This window comes from Ailuropoda melanoleuca, chromosome 2 (genome assembly GCF_002007445.2).
Source record: "Ailuropoda melanoleuca isolate Jingjing chromosome 2, ASM200744v2, whole genome shotgun sequence".
In the NCBI taxonomy this organism is placed as follows: domain Eukaryota; kingdom Metazoa; phylum Chordata; class Mammalia; order Carnivora; family Ursidae; genus Ailuropoda; species Ailuropoda melanoleuca.
In genome coordinates, this window is record NC_048219.1 from 137,103,504 (window position 1) to 137,125,805 (window position 22,302).

The window sequence follows — 22,302 nt, forward strand, 5'->3', positions numbered from 1 at the left end:
CAAAACAAGGGTTCTCCATGCATGTTTTACTTTCTCAGAAGATGAGGAGGGTCTTGTCTTATACTGGTTTTGTCTACAAGGTGTATACAGCGTGCAGAATATGCTCTGGATATCAGAACCCGGGCCTTAGAAAAATCGTAAGCACTCCAAGCCTCCAGGCTAAAACGAAGCGGGTGGTAAGGATTCTTTTTCTCTTGTTCCCTGCAGCCCTAGGGTTTGAATTCAAACGGTCTGTCTCATGGAGTGTGAATATTTGTCAAACCTGATTCTCTGACTGAATGGTTGCCTTGTTCCCTTGAGGGCACTTTTCACTTCATAGTTCTTAGGAGGCATAAAAATGCTACCTAGCCCCACTGCCATGCAGGTAATACCTGGAGGAGGAAGGACACAAGGGGACACAATCACTTTGTGCAATACACTTTTATTTTCCTTTTACCTTTGCAGTCATCTTTGAGTAATCGTTGTGTAAACAATAGAATGGAATGAAATTACATTAAATTGTATGCAAATGGCTCTAGAACACCTTAACAATTATGACAAGGCAATTATAAATAACTTTTTCTTTCCTTAGTAATATATATTTGCTTTTTAAAGTACATTAAAGAGCTGCCATATCTAGGGTTAGCTAGGAAAGAGCAATGGTACCATCCTGGGAGCCCACCTCCCTGAAAGTTTAGACTCCAATTTTGAAAATCCTAAGGTTTACTATTCTGTAATATATAGTCAAGCAGAGGGCTACTTGGGTTGAAAGTATTTATTCTTGAAACTGAACAGCATTTTACCTTTTTCTTCATTGCACAAAACCCTTTCTATTTTTCACTCCATCTGGGTATTCTGCAGAATTTCAAGTAAAACTCAGATTCTGGTAGCTTCAAGTTTATCACCTTTGGAACAACAAATCCTATCACTTAAGGAGAAGTCAAATCAGAGATGGGTACATAATGAGCAGTCTAATAGAATGGCAACACTTTATATAGCATTCTATACGTTCCAATGAAGCAAAACTTACATATGCCACTTGATGGAGAGGAAACTTTAGATCTGAGACTATTCCAGAGTAAAGCAGCCTCAGGCACATTCTTAATATGAAAGTTTGCAAGGCACCTCCCTCTCCCAAGAGACAATCAGATTGTGGATTGGTTTTTCGGCAAACAAACCAAAAGAATAAGCATCCTAGTTCCTAATTCAGTCATTTCAAAAATCGAAATTTATAAATACTCCAAAGATAGACCTGAAATTTTTTGTTTAAATAACGAGATTAACTGCAAGAAGCATATAATCAAAAACTTTTCTTCTTATAGCTAAGGTGTGTAATGCATAAATATATGAAAAATAAAATTCACAGTCAGTTTTAAAACTAGAATTCAAGTTTGGCTAATAAATCTTAATTTTATAAGTATATTAATTTCTAAATACAACATAAAAGAGGCAGTATTGTCAGATGTACAATTAAAGTAGAACAGAAAGAACAACAATGAGAGAAGAAATAGGCTTCTGATAGAAAAAATTCCTTTTGTTGCCAATAAATAGGACCACCTGAGTGTATTTCAGATTCTTTTCACTTAAGGGATATCCGAATTGATTGCTAAGAATATTAAACAGCTTTTGGAAAAATTAGCAACAGTCGTGCAGCTGTGGCATTTGCTTGTTCTCATACTGTGGATTGCTAGAGAATAAAGCAGAACTCGGAGTGTTGTAAGTTTAAAAAAATTCTTTTTATCCCATTTCATTGAAGCCAGACTCTTCACAATCTTCTGATTTTGCGGGAACTGGGAGTGAGGGGGTGGGAGGCAGGGTGAGGGGAGTGTTGGGAGGTGGGGGGCACGACAGATGAGGGAGATGTCAAGGGACATACATCAGCTGACACTCAACTGAGCAAACCCGATCAGCTTCACTTCATCAGGAATCTCCGACCCATCACAACCTGAAGCCTGAAAAGGGAAAAAGACGCTTCAATGCCAGTTGATCCAAGCAAAGGTACAGTCTGTATGGGGCCAGTGTCCCATGTCTTCCAGGACAGAGAATCACCCTTTTGAATGACTACTGTAACAAATCTGGTCCCCATGCTATCAAGTGCAGAAAACGGGAGGGAAAGGATTTGTTCCCGTTAAAACACCACAGTCTGCAGGTTTAAGGCTTTGAAACTGCCAAGAAAGTGATTTTAAATATACTTTCAAATTAGAGCTCCTTAATCATTTTTAAAGGATTATGATAAAATACCTTGGAATAAATTAGGCAAAAAAGTGAAAGACCTATAACTTTGAAAACAATAAGACACTAATGAAATCAGCTGAAGGCACAAATGGGAAGATATACCATGCTCATGGAATGGAAAAATTATTAAATTATCCATATTACTCACTGTAATCCCTATCAAAATACCAACAGTATTTTTCACAGAACTAGAATATCATAGTTTGTATGGAACCACAAAAGACTCCAAATAGCCAAAGCAATTTTGAAAAAGAAGAACAAAGCAGGAAGGCATCACAATCCCAGATTTCAAGATCTACAAAGCTATAGTAATCACAATAGTATGGTACTGGCACAAACACACACAGATCATGAAACAGAGAGAGCCCAGAAACACACCCATACCTATTTGGTCAATCTACAAAAGGGAGGCAAAAGTATACAACGAGGAAAAGATGCCTCTTCAATAAATGGTGCTGGGAAAACTGGACAGCTATATGCAAAGAATGAAACTAGGCCACTTTCTTATAACGTACACAAAAAATAAACTCGAAGTGAATTGACCTAAAACCACCAAAATCCTACCAAACAAACATAGGCGGTCATCTCTTATACATCAGCCTTAGCAACAATTTTCTGGACCTGTCTTCTCAGGTAAGGGAAGAAAAGCTAACAAACTATTGGAACTACACCAAAATAAAAAGCTTTTACACAGCAAAAGAAACCATCACCAAAATGAAAAAGGTAACGTGAATGGGAGATGATATTTGCAAATTCTGTATCTGATAAAGGGTCAGTAACCCAAAATGTGATTCCTACAACTCAATAACAAAAACTCCCACATAACCCAATAAAAAATGGGCAGAGGACCTGAACATTTTTCCAAAGAAGATATAGAGATGGCCAACATCCATAAGAAAAGATATTCAACATCACTAATCATTAGGAAAATGTAAATCAAAAGCAAATAAGATATCACCTCACACCTGTCAGATGGGCTAGTGTCAAAAGACAAGAAATAACAAATGTTGGCAAGGATATCAAGAGAATGTAACCTTTGCGCACTGTTGGGTGGAAATGCAAGTTGGTACAACCACGGTGGAAAAGAGTATGGAGGTTCCTCTAAAAGCCAAAAATAGAAATACCATACGATCCAGCACTTTCACTACTTGGTATTTTCCCAAGGAAAATGAAAACACTAATTTGAAAGGATCTATGCACTCCTATGTTTATTGCAGCATTATTTACAGTAGCCAAGATAACAAACCGACCTAAGTGTCCATCTACAGATAAATGGATAAAAGTGTGGAATATATATATAATGCAATATTACTCATCCATAAAAAGGAATAGATTTTGCCATTTGCAACAAGGATGGACGTAAAGGATAATATGCTAAGTGAGATAAGTTTAGCCAGAGAAGGACAATTTCATTGATTTCATTTATATGTGGACTCTAAAACACAAAACAAATGAACAACAGTGAAACAGACTCTTGAAAACAGAGAACAAACTGGTGGTTGCCAGAAAGGAGGGGGTAGGGGAGATGGGAGAAATAGGTGAAGGGAATTAAGATGTACAGATTTGCAGTTATTAAAACAAATTATGAAAACAAAAGCGATTTAACAGGTCACTGAGGGTAATATGGTTTTTACCAAAAGGCATCCTCTATAAAACTGGCCAGGAAAAAAGTGGTTACCAAGTAGAAGGGCTCACAATAGATAACTTATTTTTCTATAACAGAATTTTGTTTATAATATTTTAGATTTATTGCCTAAAATTGGCCCAAACTATAGTGTGTCAAATACTTTGATTTTTCTTCAAAATTAAAAGGAACTGGAAACAAGTCATTGCTCATCAAATCTCTCACTTGTCCTAATTCAAAACATATATATATATATATATATATATATATATATTTTTTTTTTTTTTTTTTTTTTTTTTTTNTTTTTTTTCAACTCCCTCTTTCTCTCTTTCACACACAGTACTCAGATTGCCATTCCAGGCTGCCTCTTCAGAGTGCATAAATCAGAACTGGACATTGTGTAAGTACGAGTGGGGAGAAAAAAGTTTGATAAATGACTGGGAATGGGCAATTAATCACCAAAGGACCACACAAACCTTTTCTTGGCCTAATTCCTGCTAAATTATTGTCAAAACAATTAGTTTCCCATGTGGAAAAAAAAAAAAAAGCCTTTTCCAATCATCACGATGAAGCTGCTTTGCACTGCTCCAAAACCCAGTACATAAACTCAGCCCATTGTCATCCCAACATTTTCCCTTACAAAAAGCAGCTAATTAGAATATACAACTTGAGTATTTTTAAGTAATTATCTTTAAAATAATGGTGTCAGTACTTATGCTTATATACGAAAATCAATAGCCTAAAGGGTAGAAATAGAAGTTGGCATTTAAAAAATTTACTTTGTGCCTGTCCAATGATTTCTCTAGTTTTACTTGACAAGATTCACTGTGTTGTCAGGCGCAGTAAGATCAGAACCATTCTTCTCCTTATCACTTTTAACAAAATGACACAGAAGGCTTTTCAGCCAAGATATTTTCCCATGGCTGTTTGTCAGACAGGCAGGGGGATACCTCTCCACCACCACCAATTTTCTTGTTCCACAACCACTGCTTGAGTATCTCCCTAAACCTTCCTTTCTTCCTCCACTACTGCTAATGTAATTTTCTCAATGCAGTGAATGGGGGCAGACACAATGTGTGCAATTAAAAGGCAAATGACAAACACTGCAGGAGCAAGGGCGGCTGCTGGCAGTGACAAGGAGGGGCTAGCCAAAGGGAAACACATCAGTGGATGTCAAAGATACATCAGAAATTTGGCAATGGGAATAGCAGGAGGTGGAAATGACTAGAAATAAAAACAAAATATCCAATAATGGGTAAACGAAAAATCTTGAATCCGTCTTGTAAAGAGTAATGGAAGGGAGAACTTACAGTGTGAGTGGGTGATCAAACCAGTGGTTATTGTGGGTACATTACACAGGGAGTCTGTGTCTCAGCCTCTGTCCCCAGTGCCTCCTGCAGCTACACTGGAACATTCAGTTTTCTGGCAGAGCACAGGCCAGGTTGCCTGGCTCTCATTCAGGCACTCGGCTCTTCCCCCACTACTCTGCTGACTCTCCACCAAGGCTGAGTCCCTATATCACGCACTATGGCCTGAAAAACACTGAGGGCAATATGCAAAGGATTCCGGATTCTAGAGCAAAGGGACTAGAGACCCTTAAAGCAGCAGTTCTCAAACTTCCTGGTTTCTGGTACCCTTTATACTCTTAAAAATTATCAAGGACTGCAAATGCTTATGCTTTTTTAGAAAATCCTTCACCATGATCAAGTGGGATTTATTCCTGGGATGCAAGGGTGGTTCAAAATTCATAAATCAATGTAATAGATCACATCAATACGAGAAAGGAAAAAAACATATGATCATTTCAATGGATACAGAAAAAAACATTTGACAAAGTACAACATCCATTTATGATAAAAGCCCTCAACGAAGGGAACATGCCTTAACATAACAAGGGCCATCTGTGAAAAACCAACAGAGCTTCTCCCCTAAGGTCAGGAACAAGACAAGGATGTCCAGTCTCACCATTTATATTCAATGTAATACTGGAAGTCCTAGCCACAGCAATCCGACAACAAAAGGAAATAAAAGGCATCCAAATCGATGGAGAAGGAAAACTTTCACTATTTGCAGAAGACTTGACACTATATATAGAAAACCCAAAAGACTCCACCAAAAAACTGCTAAATTCAGTAAAATTGCAGGATACAAAATGTATAGAAATCTGTGGCACTTCTATACCCCAATAATGAAGCAACAGAAAGAGAAACTGACAAAACAATCCAATTTATAACTGCTCCAAAAATAAGATACCTAAAGAGAAAATATTGATGAAAGAAATTGAAGACAACACAAAACATGCCATGCTTATGGACTGGAAGTACAGATACTGTTAAAATGTCTATACAACCCAAAGCAATCTACACATTTAGTGCAATCCATATCAAAATACCACCAGTATTTTTCACAGAACTAGAATAAAAAATCCTAAAAATTTGTGTGGAACCACGAAAAACCTTGAATAGCCAAAGCAATCTTGAAAAAGCAAAGCTAGGAGCATCACAATTCTGGACTTGAAGTTAAATTACAAAGCTGTAGCAATCAGAACAGTATGGTACTGGCACAAAAACAGACATGTAGGGGTGCCCAGGTGGCTCGGTCAGTTAAACATCTAACTCTGGGATTCAGCTCAGGGCATGATCTTGTGGTTGAAGAATCAAGTTCTGAGTTGGGCTCTGCATTCAGTGTGGAGTCTGCTTGAGATTCTCTCTCCCTCTCCCTCCCATTCTGTCTCTGTCTCTCTCAACAAATAAAATCTTTAAAAAAGAAAAGACCTACAGGTCAATGGAACAGAACAGAAAACCCAGAAATAAACCCACAAGTATATGGTCAATTTATCTTCGACAAAGGAGGAAAGAATATCCAATGGGCAAAAGTCTCTTTGACAAATGGGTTGAGAAAACTGGACAGCCACATGCAAAAGAAAGAAAATGGACCACCATACACAAAAATTCGAAATGGATTAAATACCCAAATGTGAGACCTGAAACCATAAATATCCTAGAAGAGAACACAGGCAGTAGCCTCTTCAACATCTGCCACAGCATCTTTTTTCTAGATCTGTCTACTGAGAAATAAAAGCAAAAATAAACTACCAACAAAACTAAAAAGGCAACTTACTGAATGGGGATATTTGCAAATGATATATCCAATAAAGGGCTAGTATCTAAAATATATATAAAAAAAAAAAAACTCATGAAACTCAACATGCAGAAGACATGAACAGACATTTCTCCAAAGAAGACCTACAGATGGCCAACAGACACATGAAAAGATATTCATCACTTATCATCAGGGAAATGCAAATCAAAACTACAACGAGATTTCACCTCATAACTGTCAGAATGGCTAAAATCAACAACACAGGAAATAACTTGTGTTGGTGAGGATGTAGAGAAAGGGGAACACTTATGCACTGTTGGTAGGAATGCAAACTCATGCAGCCACTGTGGAAAACAGTATGGGAATTCCTCAAAAAGTTAGAACTACTCTATGATTCAGCAATCACATTACTAGGTATTTACCCAAAGAATACAAAAACACTAATTCAAAAGGATACATGCACCCCTATGTTCATAGCACCATTATTCACAATAGCCAAGATACAGAAGTAGCCCAAGTATCCACTGATAGATGAATGCATAAAGATGTGGTATATATATAGACAATGGAGTATTATCCAGCCATAAAAAGAATGAAATCTTGCCATTTGCAATGACACGGATGGAGCTAGAGAGTATTATGCTAAATGAAATAAGTAAAAGACAAGAAACAAAAACCCAGGGGAAAAAAGAGACAAATCAAGAAACAGACTCCTAATTTTGGAGAACAAACTGATTATTACCAGAGGGGAGGTGGATGTGAGGATGCGTTTAACGGGCAATGGGGATTAAGGAGTGTACTTGCTGTGATGAGCGCCGGGTGGTGTATGGAAGTGTTCAGTCACTATATTGTACACCTTGAACTAACGTAACACTGTGTTAACTATACTGGAATTAAAACTTAACCTGAAAAAATTTTTAAATATTTTAAACATGATTTTAATATTAAAGTACTAAATAATTAAAAACAAACATGCTTATGTAGATTATATTGTTCATACTGAATTAAAACAGAAATTTCTAAATTATTCACTTACTATTCATTAAATCTAATAATAAACCCATTACATGCTAACATAAATAAAATCTTAATGGAAAATAACCACAGTTTACCAAAACAGAAATCTGAGCAGAGTGGCACTGCTTTACGTTTTGCAAATCTTTTAACGTCTTGCTTAACAGAAGATGGCTAGATTTTCATATTTGCTTCCACGTTCTAGCTATTGTCTTATGTGGTTTTCCTTGAAGTATATAAAGAAAATCCAGCCTCATATAAATATGTAGTTGAAAAAGCAAATAGATAGTATTTTAAAAATCTTTCGGGTAACTGTGGGTATTGTTTGTTACCAAGATTTACCAAGTGGAGTTTCTTAAAAGTTAGCTGCATTGTGGCGTCTGAGACCACGTGGTCTGTCACACCAGAAACTAGTGGTCTAGCCTGCAGTTTGAACTGATCTTTTACCCAAATAGGCTTTTTCAGCGTTGCTGACTTATGCAGATCTTCCACTGATGACACAGCTTGTTATATAATCTCAATGTTTCAATATACAATGTCGACCAATCACATTCATTAATATCACACATGACTAATCGCATCAGAACAAGTAAGTACGGGGATGTTGTCAAGCTTACAGTGGCAGATGCAAGTTTTCCAAAATCCTTTTTCTGCTCGAAAGCTGAAATTTATTATTGATGACAAATATTGTCAGTTGTTTTCCTTGAAATGTCAGGCTCACTTGGTTCATTTTGAAAAAATATCTGCCAAAGCCTTAGTCTGAATAAACACAGTTTGCCAGTTATTCTGCCAAGTAAAAATGGTGTTCCACAGGGATATTAAAAAAAAAAAAAAAAAAAAGGCTAGTTCAGCCTACAACTTAATCTCACAAGAGCTCTTCCTGGAGACAACCACGGTACTTCAGTATAGAAGCAAACCTTGCTTTATTGCACTTCACTTCATTGCCTTTCCCGGATATCTTTTTTTTTTTTTTTTTTTTAAACAAATTGAAGGTCTGTGGCAATCCTGTACGAAGTAAGTCATTTTCCCAACAGCACTGGCTTGCTTCATGTCTGTGGGACATTTTGGTAATTCTCACAATTTTTTAAAGGTTCTCTTTATATTTGTTATGGTAATAGGACATCAGTGATCTCTGATTTTAATTTTGCATTTGTTTTGGGGCTCATGGACCACGCCCATATGAGACAGTGAATTTGATCTATAAATGTTGTATGTGTGCTGAACGTTCCACTCACTGGCTATTCCCGTCTCTCTCCCATGCTGCAGGCCTCCTGATTCCCTGAGATGCAACAGTATTGAAATTAGGCCAACTAATGACCCTACAATGGTTTCTAAGGGTTCAAGTGAAAGGATGAGGTGCATGTCTCTCACTTTATTTATTTATTTATTTTTTTAAAGATTTTATTTATTTATTTGACAGAGATAGAGACAGCCAGCGAGAGAGGGAACACAAGCAGGGGGAGTGGGAGAGGAAGAAGCAGGCTCATAGCAGAGGAGCCTGATGTGGGGCTCGATCCCATAGCGCCAGGATCACGCCCTGAGCTGAAGGCAGACGCTTAACCGCTGTGCCACCCAGGCGCCCCAATGTCTCTCACTTTAAATCAAAAACTAGAAATGATTAAACTTCGTGAGGAGGGCAGGTCGAAAGCCAAAACAGGCCAAAAGCTAGGCTTCTCGCACCCTTTCGGCCAAGCTGTGAATATAAAAGAAAAGTTCTTGAAAGAAATTCAAAGTCCTACTCCAGTGAACACATGAATGATAAGAAAACAAAACAGCCTCACTGTTGATATGGAGAATGTTTTAGGGGTCTGGATAGAAGACCAAACCAGCTACCACATTCCCTTAAGCCAAAGACTAATCCAGAGCAAGGCCCTAATTCTGTCTCCAATTCTCAGAAGGCTGAGAGAGGTGAGGAGGCTGCAGAAGACAAGTTGGAAGCTAGCAGAGGTTGGTTCCAAGGTGAGCAGTAAGTTTTCCAGAAGACAGAACTAAGAGAATTAAAGAAGGTGGCTACACTAAACAACAGAATTTCAATGTAGACAAAACAGCCTTCTATTGGAAGAAGATGCCATCTAGGACTTTAATAACTAGAGAGGAGAAGTCAATGCCTGGCTTCAAACTTCAAAGGACAGGCTGGCTCTTGTTAGGGGCTAATGCAGCTGGGGACTTTAAGTTGAAGCCAATGTTCACTTACTTTCCAAAAGTCCTAGGGCCCTTAAGAATTATGCTAGATTTATTTATAGAATCTGTGGTCTATTAATGGAACAGACAGCACCTTTGCTTAGAAAATGGTTTACTGAATATCTGAAGCCCGCTGTTGAGAACTACTGCTCAGAAGAGAAGATTCCTTTCAAAATATCACTGCTCATTGACAATGTACTTGGTCACCCAAGAGATCAGATGGAGATGGGGCAATGAGACTAATGTCGTTTTCATGCCTACTAACACAGCAACCATTCTACAGCTCATGGGTCAAGGAGTCATTGCAACTTTCAAGTCCTATTATTTAAGAAATAAATTTCATGAGGGCTATAGCTGCCACAGGCAGTGATTCCCTGATGGATCTGGGCAAAGAAAATTGAAAACCTTTTGGAAGAATTCACCTTCCTAGATGCCATTAAGAACACAAGTGAGTTGTGGAAAGAGGTCAAAACGTCTACATTAACAGGAGTTTGGAAGAAACTGCTTGCAGCCCTGACCGATGACTTGGAGGGGTTCAAGACTTCAGTGGAGGAAGTAACTGCAGATGTGGTGGAAATTCCAAGAGAACTCGAATTAAAAGTAGAGCCTGAAGATGGGACTGAATTACCGCAAGGTCAGGAAAAAACAGGAACAGATGAGGAGCTGGCTTCTTATGGATAAGCACAGTAGTCTCTTGAGATAGAATCTACTTCTGGTGAGGATGCCGTGAAGATTGTGGAAACGACAACAAAGGATTTAGTATATTCCACCCCAAACCTGGGTGGGCTTTGGGACCACTGGAAGTTTGAAAATATACAGAGGCTGTGACAGAATTGGTCTCGGCTGTGGCCTGGGTCCTGGGATTTTTGAGCTCCCTAGGTGATTCAAAAGTTAGAGTTTGAGAACCACTGTTCTACCCAAGCACCTTCCAAAGTGTGAAGCTCCAAGTTTCCCATCAAGCAGTGGTTCTCAAACTTTATTATGCATCGGAATCACCCGGAGGACTTGTTAAAACAGATTCCTGTCCCCACCTCCCAGAGACTCTGACTCCTTAGGTCTGAGATGTAGTCGTCAAATTTACATTTTTATCACATCGTTTCCAATGAAGCTGACACTGCCAGTTTGGGGACTACACTGGGAGAACCATTGTCTCAGACTGCAACAGGCTACCTAGAGCTACTACCTGGATCTTCTTGAACTGATAGGTTCCCTTAAGATTTTTGTCTTACTTTTCTCCCCTTTTGGGCGGTGGGGGGGCGATGTGTAGTAGTTTTAATCTCATTTCAGTCTTCACTTCCCCTGTCCTTCAGGAAATGTTGCCTGAGTGATACAGCCTCCAACTATGCCTATGCTGAAAGCCTTTAAAATTTGTTAGTCACAAATTGCCAAAATGCTTATGAAATTGCTATATGGAATGCATGTTATTTAACTTCAGTAACTATGATCTGTAATGCTCATGTAAACGTGTACCAACTGGATGCTACTTACATATACTTAAAATTTGTATTCTTTTGGGCGAATTGTCTTATTTCATATTTTTACTAATGTAATTTTGTATTTTTACTAATGCAATTTCAAAAACTTCACATTGAAAGCAGCAAGACTCAATTACTTTATAAAACTGCAAGGCAGCAGATTAAAAAAATGCCTTAAACATTTAGAGTTGTCTCAAGGCAAGGCTTATAACAATCAAGAATAAAACGGTACTGAGATGTTGCAGTCATGGCATGTTACACTTGAGCTGAAATGCCCTTTATCCTTGAACCACTTTGTTAAAAGTGCTATACACACACACACACACACACAGGCTTCTGATCTCCCTGCCTCTGGCCATGCCAACAATGGAAATCATACTTCACTTATTATATGTCAAATGAAGCTAAACATCTCATCAGGCAGGGAAAAAAGTAAATGCAGTTCTCGATTTAACCAATATCCTTGCTCCCTGAGCCACTGTTTTTCTTGTATAAGCAGATATATAAGGACAGCCACCTTTTCAAACTTGAGCCCGATATTTCTAATAGTGGTGGGAGAGTAAAGAGAAAAGAGGTTAGAGACTGAGTTGTCTACAAACAGCGTGTTTCTCAGCCGTGGCTAAATACTGGAATCACCAGGGAACACTTTCAAAATGCCCAACGCCCAGGCTGTCCCAAGAGCAATTACCTTAGGACATCTGGTATAGGACCCAGACAACAGTAATTTTGTGAAGTGCCCCAACCATCCCCTGAGTAAACCACTGTTCTCTGAGGTAAAGAACCACATAGACAAGATACAACTTTGTTCTTAGACGATTTTCAGGCCCCTGCCACTCTCCTTTAGAAAGCAGAGAAAGCTCTGAGATAAAAATGATAAACAGCTGGGAGATAAAAGGACCACGAGCAGCAGTAGTTGGTGAGGAAACATGCTTCTGAAATACTTTCTTTTATTCAAGAAAATAGCCAAATTGATGAACGAAAGCAAGTGCATTTGAATCTGAGGCTCTCCCAGGAGCCCGTGTTCTACAGAAGATTAGGCCAAGAAGCAATTCAAATGAGCTCCATTGAGTGGATCTCACACTGGCTGGCAGCGCGTAACAACAAAGAAACCCCCTCAGGTTGAACGAAGGCTGGACAGAAAGCGAAGTGACCGAAACAGAAGGTTCCTCTTGAGTCTGGCTTTACTTAGCATCTTCAGCTATCTTTTGGGGAAAAAGCCATTAATTTCCATCTTCTGGGAACAGCACATTCCTACATTCTCAGGCTACTAGGGGAAGGGAAGGCTGGCCTGGGTTCTCCTGCAGGACTCCCGTGCCGGACAGGCCAATACTATTCAATCTGCTTAAGGTACAGGAGAGAATCCACCTCAACCACTGTCCACGGAGCCGGTCATCCAAAAGTAGGAATCCACAGAGAAACAGAAAATCACACAACCCCAGAGCTGCAGAGCCCTGCCTCTCAGAATGAACAGCGATTGAGAGGATGGGCTGAGATGCTAGACCGGAGTCGAATTTGCAGGGTCTACACTGTATGATCCTGGACAAGTTAGCCCCCCAGAATCTCAGATTCCCAGGACAGAAAATGAACCTAATGATATCACCAACTTGTGGGATCGTGAGGATTAAATGAACTGAGATGAAGTGTGTAAACCACCTCACGCACGGTCTAGCAAACAACGGATGCCTAAGAAAGTGATTCTTGTTCTTTCTGCAGGCAAGGCCCAGGAATTTAAAGGAACCCTAAAAAGAGGGCATGCAGCAGAAATCACCATCTTAATTATTTTACAGGGATTAAAATAAATGTTAAGGAAAAAATGATGGCTGAAGTTTTTCTAACGGAGGTTTGTATTATTCCAGTATATTTTAACTATCAAGCCCCCTGCTGTGTGCCAGCTACTGTGCTAGGCAGTAGCCTCTGGCCCCTGGGGCCTCTAGACTTCTTAGAGAGATAAATTCGTGGGGCAGAATAGAGGGGGAGCACCTGAGCCAGGACTGGATGTCAGAGAAGGCTTCCTGGAGAAAGTGAAATTTAAGCAGAAAGCTGGAACATGCCTAGGTGCTGGGGGGCCAAAGCAGCAGCCTGGCAAAGCTGGGAGAATATTTTAGTGAGAGAGAGAAGCACATACAAAGGGCCAGCAGACAAAAGTAGGAGGAGACAGAGGATGAGAATGAGAGAGGACAGAATGAGGGGAGACCCAGGAAGCGGAAGCCCGAAAGGGAGATCTGGTCTGGAGTTTGAGTTTTAGGAGAGGGCAGTGGAGAACCACTCAAGTATTTGGAGCATTCTGCAATGCAGAAGAAGCACTCTGGCTATAGCCACAGTGTGGTGAATGGGGCCAGACGCAGGCAAACTGTAGGCAGGAAGATCCGTTTGGGGAGATGAGAGGATCCCGCTAGAGCGCTGGAAATAGGGATGGAGAGAAGAGGACAGAGTCAAGCGAGAGAATCTGCAGAAGTAATAAATTGAGTAGGAGGTGAGGGGAGTTGGACCTTCTTCCTACTGTTTAGAGAGGACACACAAGGTGTTTCTCTAAGACCTCGGGCACCAGGAAAGGGCCAGGGTTGCTATCCCTGCTTCATAGGTGAGCAAGTTTAGCGAGTGTGGGGATAAGCCAGCACGAAAGCTTTCGTCTCTTATCTCTGTTTACATATTCAAAATTAGGCAAATCTTCTGGAGGTGGTATGTTAGAACTTCTTTCTTACACTATAAAAAATGAATAAAGGAACATTAACAGGCGTGAAATCCTGACACAGGATACTGTTTTCTCATTAATATAGTCTCATACGAATGAAACGTTTACAAAGATGTAGGTGAATTAGAAACATAATAGAGGTGACACACGAGTCCTAAAGCGGAAGACGAATTTTTCAATTTGTTAATTTATCATTCTATGTCTGAGAAAAATGTTCTTGCGTTATTGAAAACAAAACAAATTTCTTCAGATAAATTCTGTGAGAATCTTTGTGTTTTTCGCCTTGTCACCCAGCCTAGCCATCTGAAATTAGATGTGAGGCAAGACCCAGAAAGTTAATTAGCACAGGGCTAACATTTACTGTAACTAATCATTTCACATCTTTGGCCATGTGCATTTTCCATTAAATTCTCACAAGAAATAAAAAAGACAGATCATCAATATATATTGTGCACAGCAAAGTGCTAGTCGTTTATATCTTAAATTGCTTGAGGCATTCTGACTGGCTCTTGATAAGATTTATAATTTTAAAATGAGTCACTTAATGTACTGTTTGCTCAAACTTTCAGGAAAATCATCGCTTTTGACTGGACGGCTGCACCGTTTCCAGCCATGGTCACCCTAGCTCTAGCTTTCAGAACGATGCCTGGGCGCTCAGGATCTGTATCTCTCTGGCCGCTCTAGTTCTTAAATTTAAAGTCCACTAGTGCAGAAAAACTGCGGCAACACCTCTTTTCTACGAGAATCTATCACTGTGATTCGAAAGGTGGCGTTAAAACGTTATGTCTTTGTTCACTAGCCTTTAGTGAGGAGCTCCACAATCGCTTCCAATTACCTAAACCATTTCTACAACAATCAGCCTCAATTTTTACAAGTTAGAACCACCTGGCTTTCACTTTAGGAAAGCTTTATTAAGAGTGTTGGTTGGAATTAGGTTTAATTTTGTCTATATGGTCAAGGTGCCATACAAACTAGAGGCAAAATGGTACGGGCTCCAAGATTCTCACACGGCCGCTCTGAGAGATGCACTGTGAAACAAGCCACGCTTATAGAAAGGGAAATTCCCGGTCGTGGTCAGAAAACATTCCCAAAGGTTAAACCAGCAAAGGACAAATGCAAAACTGGATCCCAGAAGAAAGCAAGCGCAGCAGCGGAATGACACAGCAAGTTATTACACTGTGCTGTTACTCCTTGCTGGCAGAGCATGGCAAAATATTTACCTTCTTTCCAGAACTTTGAACTTACCAACTTAAATGTCAAGGTTTTTAAAGCTTTGGGATCATCTACAATCTTCTGTAAATTAGCAGCCACTGAAAAATACAAACGTGGAGAAAAAATGTCCATATCATTTACAGTAACACTGGATTTTCACATCAATGATTTGGAAAATCTGACTAATCATGCAATAAGCTGCAGAATTATTTCTTTCACAGGTGTTACAAAGTCCATATAAATAACCAAATTAGCTTCACACATTTTCTACAATTTATATCTTCAGCGCATCTGAATTAATCAGTATACATTGAGCCCACATTTCATACAACAAAATGGGAAATGACTTTCTAGTGGCAAGTAGAAGTGATAGCAGCCCCCAGTGTTTTCTACAGTTCTGTTTTTCTCAACACGCAACACTACCAAATTTATTAGCCAGCAGAGGGCAGCACAAAATAGAGAGGCACTGCAAAGGATGGTTTTTCTGGAAAAGAATAAGGTTAGTACTTCGAACCCCTCTCCCATAATTTCACTCAATTCTCTGCGCCCATTTTTATCAAAGCAACAAAATACAGTGGATAACCTCTATGACTTGGGAAGATGTGTTCATGCTTTCAGAGCACAATGACCAGTCAAACCAGGGAGGTGCCACCTTGAACAATACCCAAGCTGGCGGAACCAGATCAAGCACTAGAGGCTGTCAGTTTGGAGTTCAGTAGAGAAGATATGTTTCAGCATTAACGGGATTCATCAGAGACCCATCCCCCCTTCCACGGTGTCATGATATATTTGATACTCTAGCAGAGAAGTCCACTTTTCCTGCTTACTCTCCTGGCTTAGGGTACAGAATTCTCAGAAGGTAATGATGACAGAAATTTAAAACCTGGCTCTTTCCACATCCAAATCTAAAGTATCAAGTACTGAAAATCATGTAAGCGCTGCTGGTTAGGGAAAAAGAAAGGACTACTAAAGAAATGAGAGAAAGGTCTGTGTAGCCTTTTTATTTTTTGCGTGGAAAGTTTTCTGCTGCTTCAGTAATTAGGTATCTGAAAAGTTATGACTATTTTAAGATAAAAAAAATTAAGATAACAAATATTTTGAGAAAAGTGCTTCAAGTAGAAAGTCTAAAGAAGAGAAAGAAATCTGCATATTTCACGTTTCTCTAAGGTTGACTAAGAACAAGCCAGAGACGTGGATTTTCTGCAGATCAGTTTATTTCATTTAATCCATCAGCTGCAGAAGAGGAAAGAAATGAAAATTATATACTCAATATGGCCTATTTCTCTTTATAAACCATAATTACAAGCATCAGTTTATCTTCATTTGTTGCCCTTAATACTTCTACTCCGAGCGATCTGCAAAGTTTCGTTTATGGTAAACCACCCCTCCCCCTGCCCCACCTTTTCCTCCTCTTCCTTTTGCCCACACAAGCCAACCTGCACACTTGTCAGGTAGGTCCTGGGCCACCAAGGTCAACAGAGTTATCATCGCCAAGCATCTGTTGGCCTCCTCAGCAGTTTCCTGAGCCTATTTCAGATGCTAAAATCATCTAGTAATCCACACGAGAAACATTGGCTCATGGAGTGAAAAGCTTGGCTGTGAAATTCTGTCCACCAAAGCCAGTATTTATGATGTCAGGGCATTCTGACTGGATGCAAATTGCAGCAAGTGCGCACTGTCACTATTTTCTTAATACATAAAAGTGTTCTAATAGTTCCTCTGATTTGGGCTGATTTCTTGAGTCGCCATATGTCTTCCTATGAATTTCAGTCCTTTCATTGGAGGCTCTCAGTTAATGTGGATGATTTACTGCCTTGTTCTGGGTCATCTATTTCCAGTCTGCTCTGTAAGGTTCCGCCAAAAGCAGAGCTCTGTCCTGCACGAGTTCCCATCCCTCTTTCTGGGGTGCGTGCCTATGTGCTAGTGCCAGTCTCCAAGGAGCATGGCTACGCGAGTTGTAGACTTGGAGGGCAAAGCTGAAACGATAGCGTCTTCAACAATCATCCCGGAAAGCACACTCCCCAATTGTGAGCCCTACACCTCAGGGACATTAGAAATTCAAATTCTGTCTTCGACTCAAAGCAAAAATAGCAAAACTGGCCACTTACCTGATTACTTATCCCAGCTGCTAGGCTTATTTTCAATTTAGTTGATTCTAATTTGTCGTAAAGTGCTATAAAATACCTTCATTTAACTGACATCACATAAAATTCAGGTGATGCTAATTTCTCTTCCACTAGCAATGCTCATTAAAAAGATGGGTGTCACTGTTTTCTCCCTTCTCCTGACTGTGCACCTGGATTTCAAAAATAAAAATGTGCCTTACCTGGAACGTGAGTGGAGACGGAAGGGCTGGTTAACTTCAGAGCTTCTCAGGTGTGTGCTGGTGACACTGAACTTCATGCTTTAAGGCGCTTTAGGTTTCCCCAAAACACGGGGCTTCTGAACCCTGCCTACCCGGTGGCCACCAACGTATTTCCAATTCTCCCTGGCTTTCCCAAATAGAACTCATTCTCCTAGTTTCTGACGCAGACTGGTGTCTTCCTTGAGCTTGTCCCTGCCCACCTCCCCAGCCCACTCTCTTCAGTCACAAGTGCTCTGTTTCTTGGCCACAAAGGACACAGAAAACACTCACCGAGGTGCCAGGGGTTGTGGCCCTCTTGCCCTCCCGCTGTGGCTACGGGATACCTTTGTGTGAGCCATCTATTTCTTGGCTATTTTGGGGTCTCTGGGTTCCACTTAGGCTTGAACCCCTATCAGTGCTAGGCGCTCTTTTTGGATAACATTTGACCTAACGTACAGTAGGTACTGTGCTTCATGAAACTGTAATAATATCATTAACAACCACAGGAAAAAGATGCCGATGCTCAGTACCTCCCTATGCAAATCCAAACAGATGGAAATAAGATTGTCCTGGGGGTCATCCATTAGAGGCAAGGCAGCAGAGCTGACATTTCTTCGGCAAACTAAGTCAGGCATTCTCCAGACCCTGTTTTCTCTATACGCTCCTTGTACTACTCAGATTCTCCATATTTGGACAGTTAGAAAAGTAACAGTTACATAATGACTATTTACAGTCTGTGTTTGCATTACAAGTGATTAGTGGAAAGATATACTTTTCTCCCCAGATACCAGTGTATTTCACAACAATCTCACATAGTACTGACATTCCGGGGGCCGTGAGTGAAGTTACCTAATTGAGCTATTCCCAAACAAAAACTGTGAAGAAAAGCACCCCAGTGAACACCAAGTCCAGTACATTCCCCCAAGAGGACATTCCGAGAGACGACGAAAGCACAGACTTGGGTTACCTGACGAGTTGATGTCACAATATTGTCTGATCCGAAGACATGTCCCAAACACCTGCTCTGTACCCTGCATTGCTGCAGAAAGGCAGCAAAGGATCACCAAGCAAGCAAGAGACACAGGTACCAAGAGAGAATCCACGCTTCTCAGTAAGGAAGAAAGGAAATGATAGGAGGGTGGATCTCTCATGGATACCGCTGTAATGCTAATGCAAAATTACAGATAATAATTATGGTTGGGACAAAATACAAGAGATTTGCCCTATTATTTTCCCTAAATCTCCAGGCTTTTATCTTCAGGATATGAGTGTAGCACAGTGTGTAAGTGCATGAATTCTCCAGTCAGAGCGCTTGGGTAAAATCCTGCTTCCTGCTTAGAGCCACGTGGCCCCATGAACTTGGACAAGTTTATGTTATTGTCTTTGTGCTGGAGTCCACGTATCTGTGAAATGCGGATATTAATAGTGCCGATGTGATAGAGTTCTTCTGGGGATGAGTTTATACACATACGGTGTTTAGACTAGTGCTTAGATTCTCCAAGTTACTCTGGTGAATGTAAGAGGGCTCATGAGTTAAGACTGAAGGCGGGGAAGCCAGTTAAGATATGCAGTTGTCCAGGCTAGAGATAGTAAGCCAACATTTGTTATGTACTTGCAAGATATCAAGCACTAGTCTAGGGTAGGACATGGCAGAAAATGAACTAGAGAAGTGGGTTGGGTCAGACCATGTCCTACCCTAGATTTTCCCAGGAAGGGCTCCATAACCACTCCCCTCTCCTCTAGATATCTACCACTATTCTTCATCATTATGTGCTGAAACAATGCGTTACAGAGCTCATTTCCCCACTTGACTCAAATTCTTTGATAACCCAGACAAAATCTTATTCACCTCTGCAAAAGGTTTATCTTTGAAATATACCCATATCTACAGACACTGATGACTTCTTACCACTTCCACTGGCTATGACCCGAGTACAGCTACCACTGTCTAGACGCACACAATAGCCAACCGTCTCCCTGCTTCCATCCTTGTTCCTCAATGGCTCAGCCTCTACCCAGCAATCAGATGAGCCTTCTCCAACAGTTTTGTCTTTAATCTATTTGAGATTGTTTACTTCTCTTCATCTCTACCACCTCCATCCCATTTCATCTATAAGGAACCAGCAAAACTGGCTACTCTTCATTGTTCTTAAGAGATGAGAGTCTAGGTCACTCTGCAGATAAACCACCAGACTAGCATAGGTGGAGCCCCAACAAAGGGAATCTACAATGGTAAGTACAGGATGGACATGATGAGCATCAGTGTGGCCTCAAGACTATCTACAGCAACGAGAACTAAGTCATACCACTAACCTTCCCTCTTACAACCTTCCCCGGGAAAAAAAACCAACCATTGCTAGAGGAACTATTCCCAGCTGGATCCAAGCAGTACAAGGGGATAGTTTGGTGTGCAGCCCAGGTCTTCTCTTTAAGAATGAGGCAAATGTTCTCCCACCTGCTGGGATTATTGTTGGCTGGTGACTCTTAGCTTTGTTCCTCTTTGGGAATTCCCCTTGGAAGCCTTAAGACTAAATAGGACAAACACTGTAGAACCACCTTAGAAGGCATTTCTGTTAGCAAATTTATAAGTCAGTGCAAATGAAAGAGAAGCACAAAATAAAAGGATGTAAAATATGTTACCAAATATCTGAAATGTAGAGGGGAGAGGATTAAAGAATGATTTCAAAATTAAGTGAACATCAGCTTAATGTAGACTGCAAATGCAGAAGATGTTATATATAAACTGAATGGTAACCACAAATCAAAAAGAAATTTACAGATATGCAAAAAAAAAAAAAAAGAGAGAACCAAACATATCACTAAAGAAAACCAGCAAACCATGAAAAAGAGGAAAAAAGTATCAGAGAAAAACTAAAAAGCAACCACAAAACAAGTACCAAAATGGCAACAGATACGTATCTACCAATAATTGCTTTGAATGTAAATGGCTTAAATGCTCCAATCAAATGACACTGGGTGACAGAGTAGATAAATAAACAAGACCCATCTACATGCTGCCTACAAGACACTCATTTCAGACTGAATGATATCTGCATACTGAAAGTGAGGGGGTAGAGAAACATTTATTATGCAAATAGATGTCAAAGAAAGCCAGAGTAGCAATACCTATACTGGACAAAATAGACTTTAAAACAAAGTCTATGAAAAGAGACAAAGGAGGACACTAAATAATAATAAAAGAGATAATCCAACAAGAAGGTATAAAAATTGTAAATATTTATGCACCCAACATGGCAGCACCCAAATACATAAAAGAGTTAATAACAAACAATCATTGATAGTAATAATAGTAGGGGATTTTAACACCCCACTTACATCAATGGACAGATCATCTAAACAGAAAACCAGTAAGGAAACAGTGGCTTTGAATGACACACTGGACCAGACTGATTTAACAGATATATTCAGAACATTCCATCCTAAAACAGCAGACTACACATTCTTTTCAAGCACACAGAACATTCTTCAGTATAGATCACATGTTAGGCCATAAACCAACTCTCAACAAATTCAAGAAGATCAAAGTCATACCATGTGTCTTTTCTGACCACAATGTTATGAAACTGAAAATCAACCACAAGAAACAATCTGGAAAGACCACAAATACATGAAGGTTAAATAACATGCTACTAAACAATGAACGGGTCAACCAAGAAATCACATAAATCAAAAAGTACATGGGAACAAATGAAAACAAAATGGTCTAAAACCTTTGGGATGCAGCAAAAAACAGTTGTGAGAGGGAAGTTTATAGCAGTACAGGCCTACGTTGAGAAGAAAAACCATGAATAAACAACCTAACCTCGAGCTAGCAAAAGAACAACAAACAAAACCTAAAACTAGCAGAAAGAAGGAAATAATAAAGATAAGAGCAGAAATAAATGATATAGAAATGAAAAAAACAATGGAAGAGTTCAATGAAACCAGAAGCTGGTTCTTTCAAAAGATCAAGACTGATAAACCGCTAGCCAGACTCATCAGAGAGAGACAGAGAACTCAGAAAAACAAAACCACCAATCAAAGAGGAGAGATAACAACTAACACCACGGAAATACAAACAATTGTAGGAGAATATTATGAAAAACTATATGCCAACAAATGGGATAACCGAGAAGAAATGGATAAATTCCTAGAAATACATAAACTACCAAAACTGAAGCAGGAATAAATAAAACTTTGAACAGACCAATTACCAGCCGATAGATTTAATCAGTAATTGAAAAATTCCCAACAAACCAAAGTCCAGGACCAGATGGCTTCACAGGCAAATTCTACCAGACCTTTAAAGAAGACTTAATACCTATTCTTCTCAAACTATTCCAAAAAATAGAAGGAAAGCTTCCAAATTCATTCTGTGAGGCCAGTATCACCCTGATACCAAAACCACATAAAGACACCCAGAGAAAAGAGAGAACTACAGGCC

General features: G+C 39.7%; 1 protein-coding gene across 1 annotated transcript in view; it reads right to left on the reverse strand.

Moving 5' to 3' along the window:
• Nucleotides 1–409: 409 nt before the first annotated feature.
• Nucleotides 410–22,302, reverse strand: part of STK39 (serine/threonine kinase 39) — a 228,834-nt gene continuing 206,941 nt past the window's right edge. Inside the window, exons 17-18 of the mRNA XM_034642208.1 lie at nt 15,548–15,612; nt 410–1,931 (exon numbers count right to left, since the gene is read on the reverse strand). Of these exons, the coding sequence (XP_034498099.1) occupies nt 1,857–1,931; nt 15,548–15,612 (140 nt within the window). The 3' untranslated portion in view covers nt 410–1,856. The remainder of the gene's footprint in view (nt 1,932–15,547; nt 15,613–22,302) is intronic.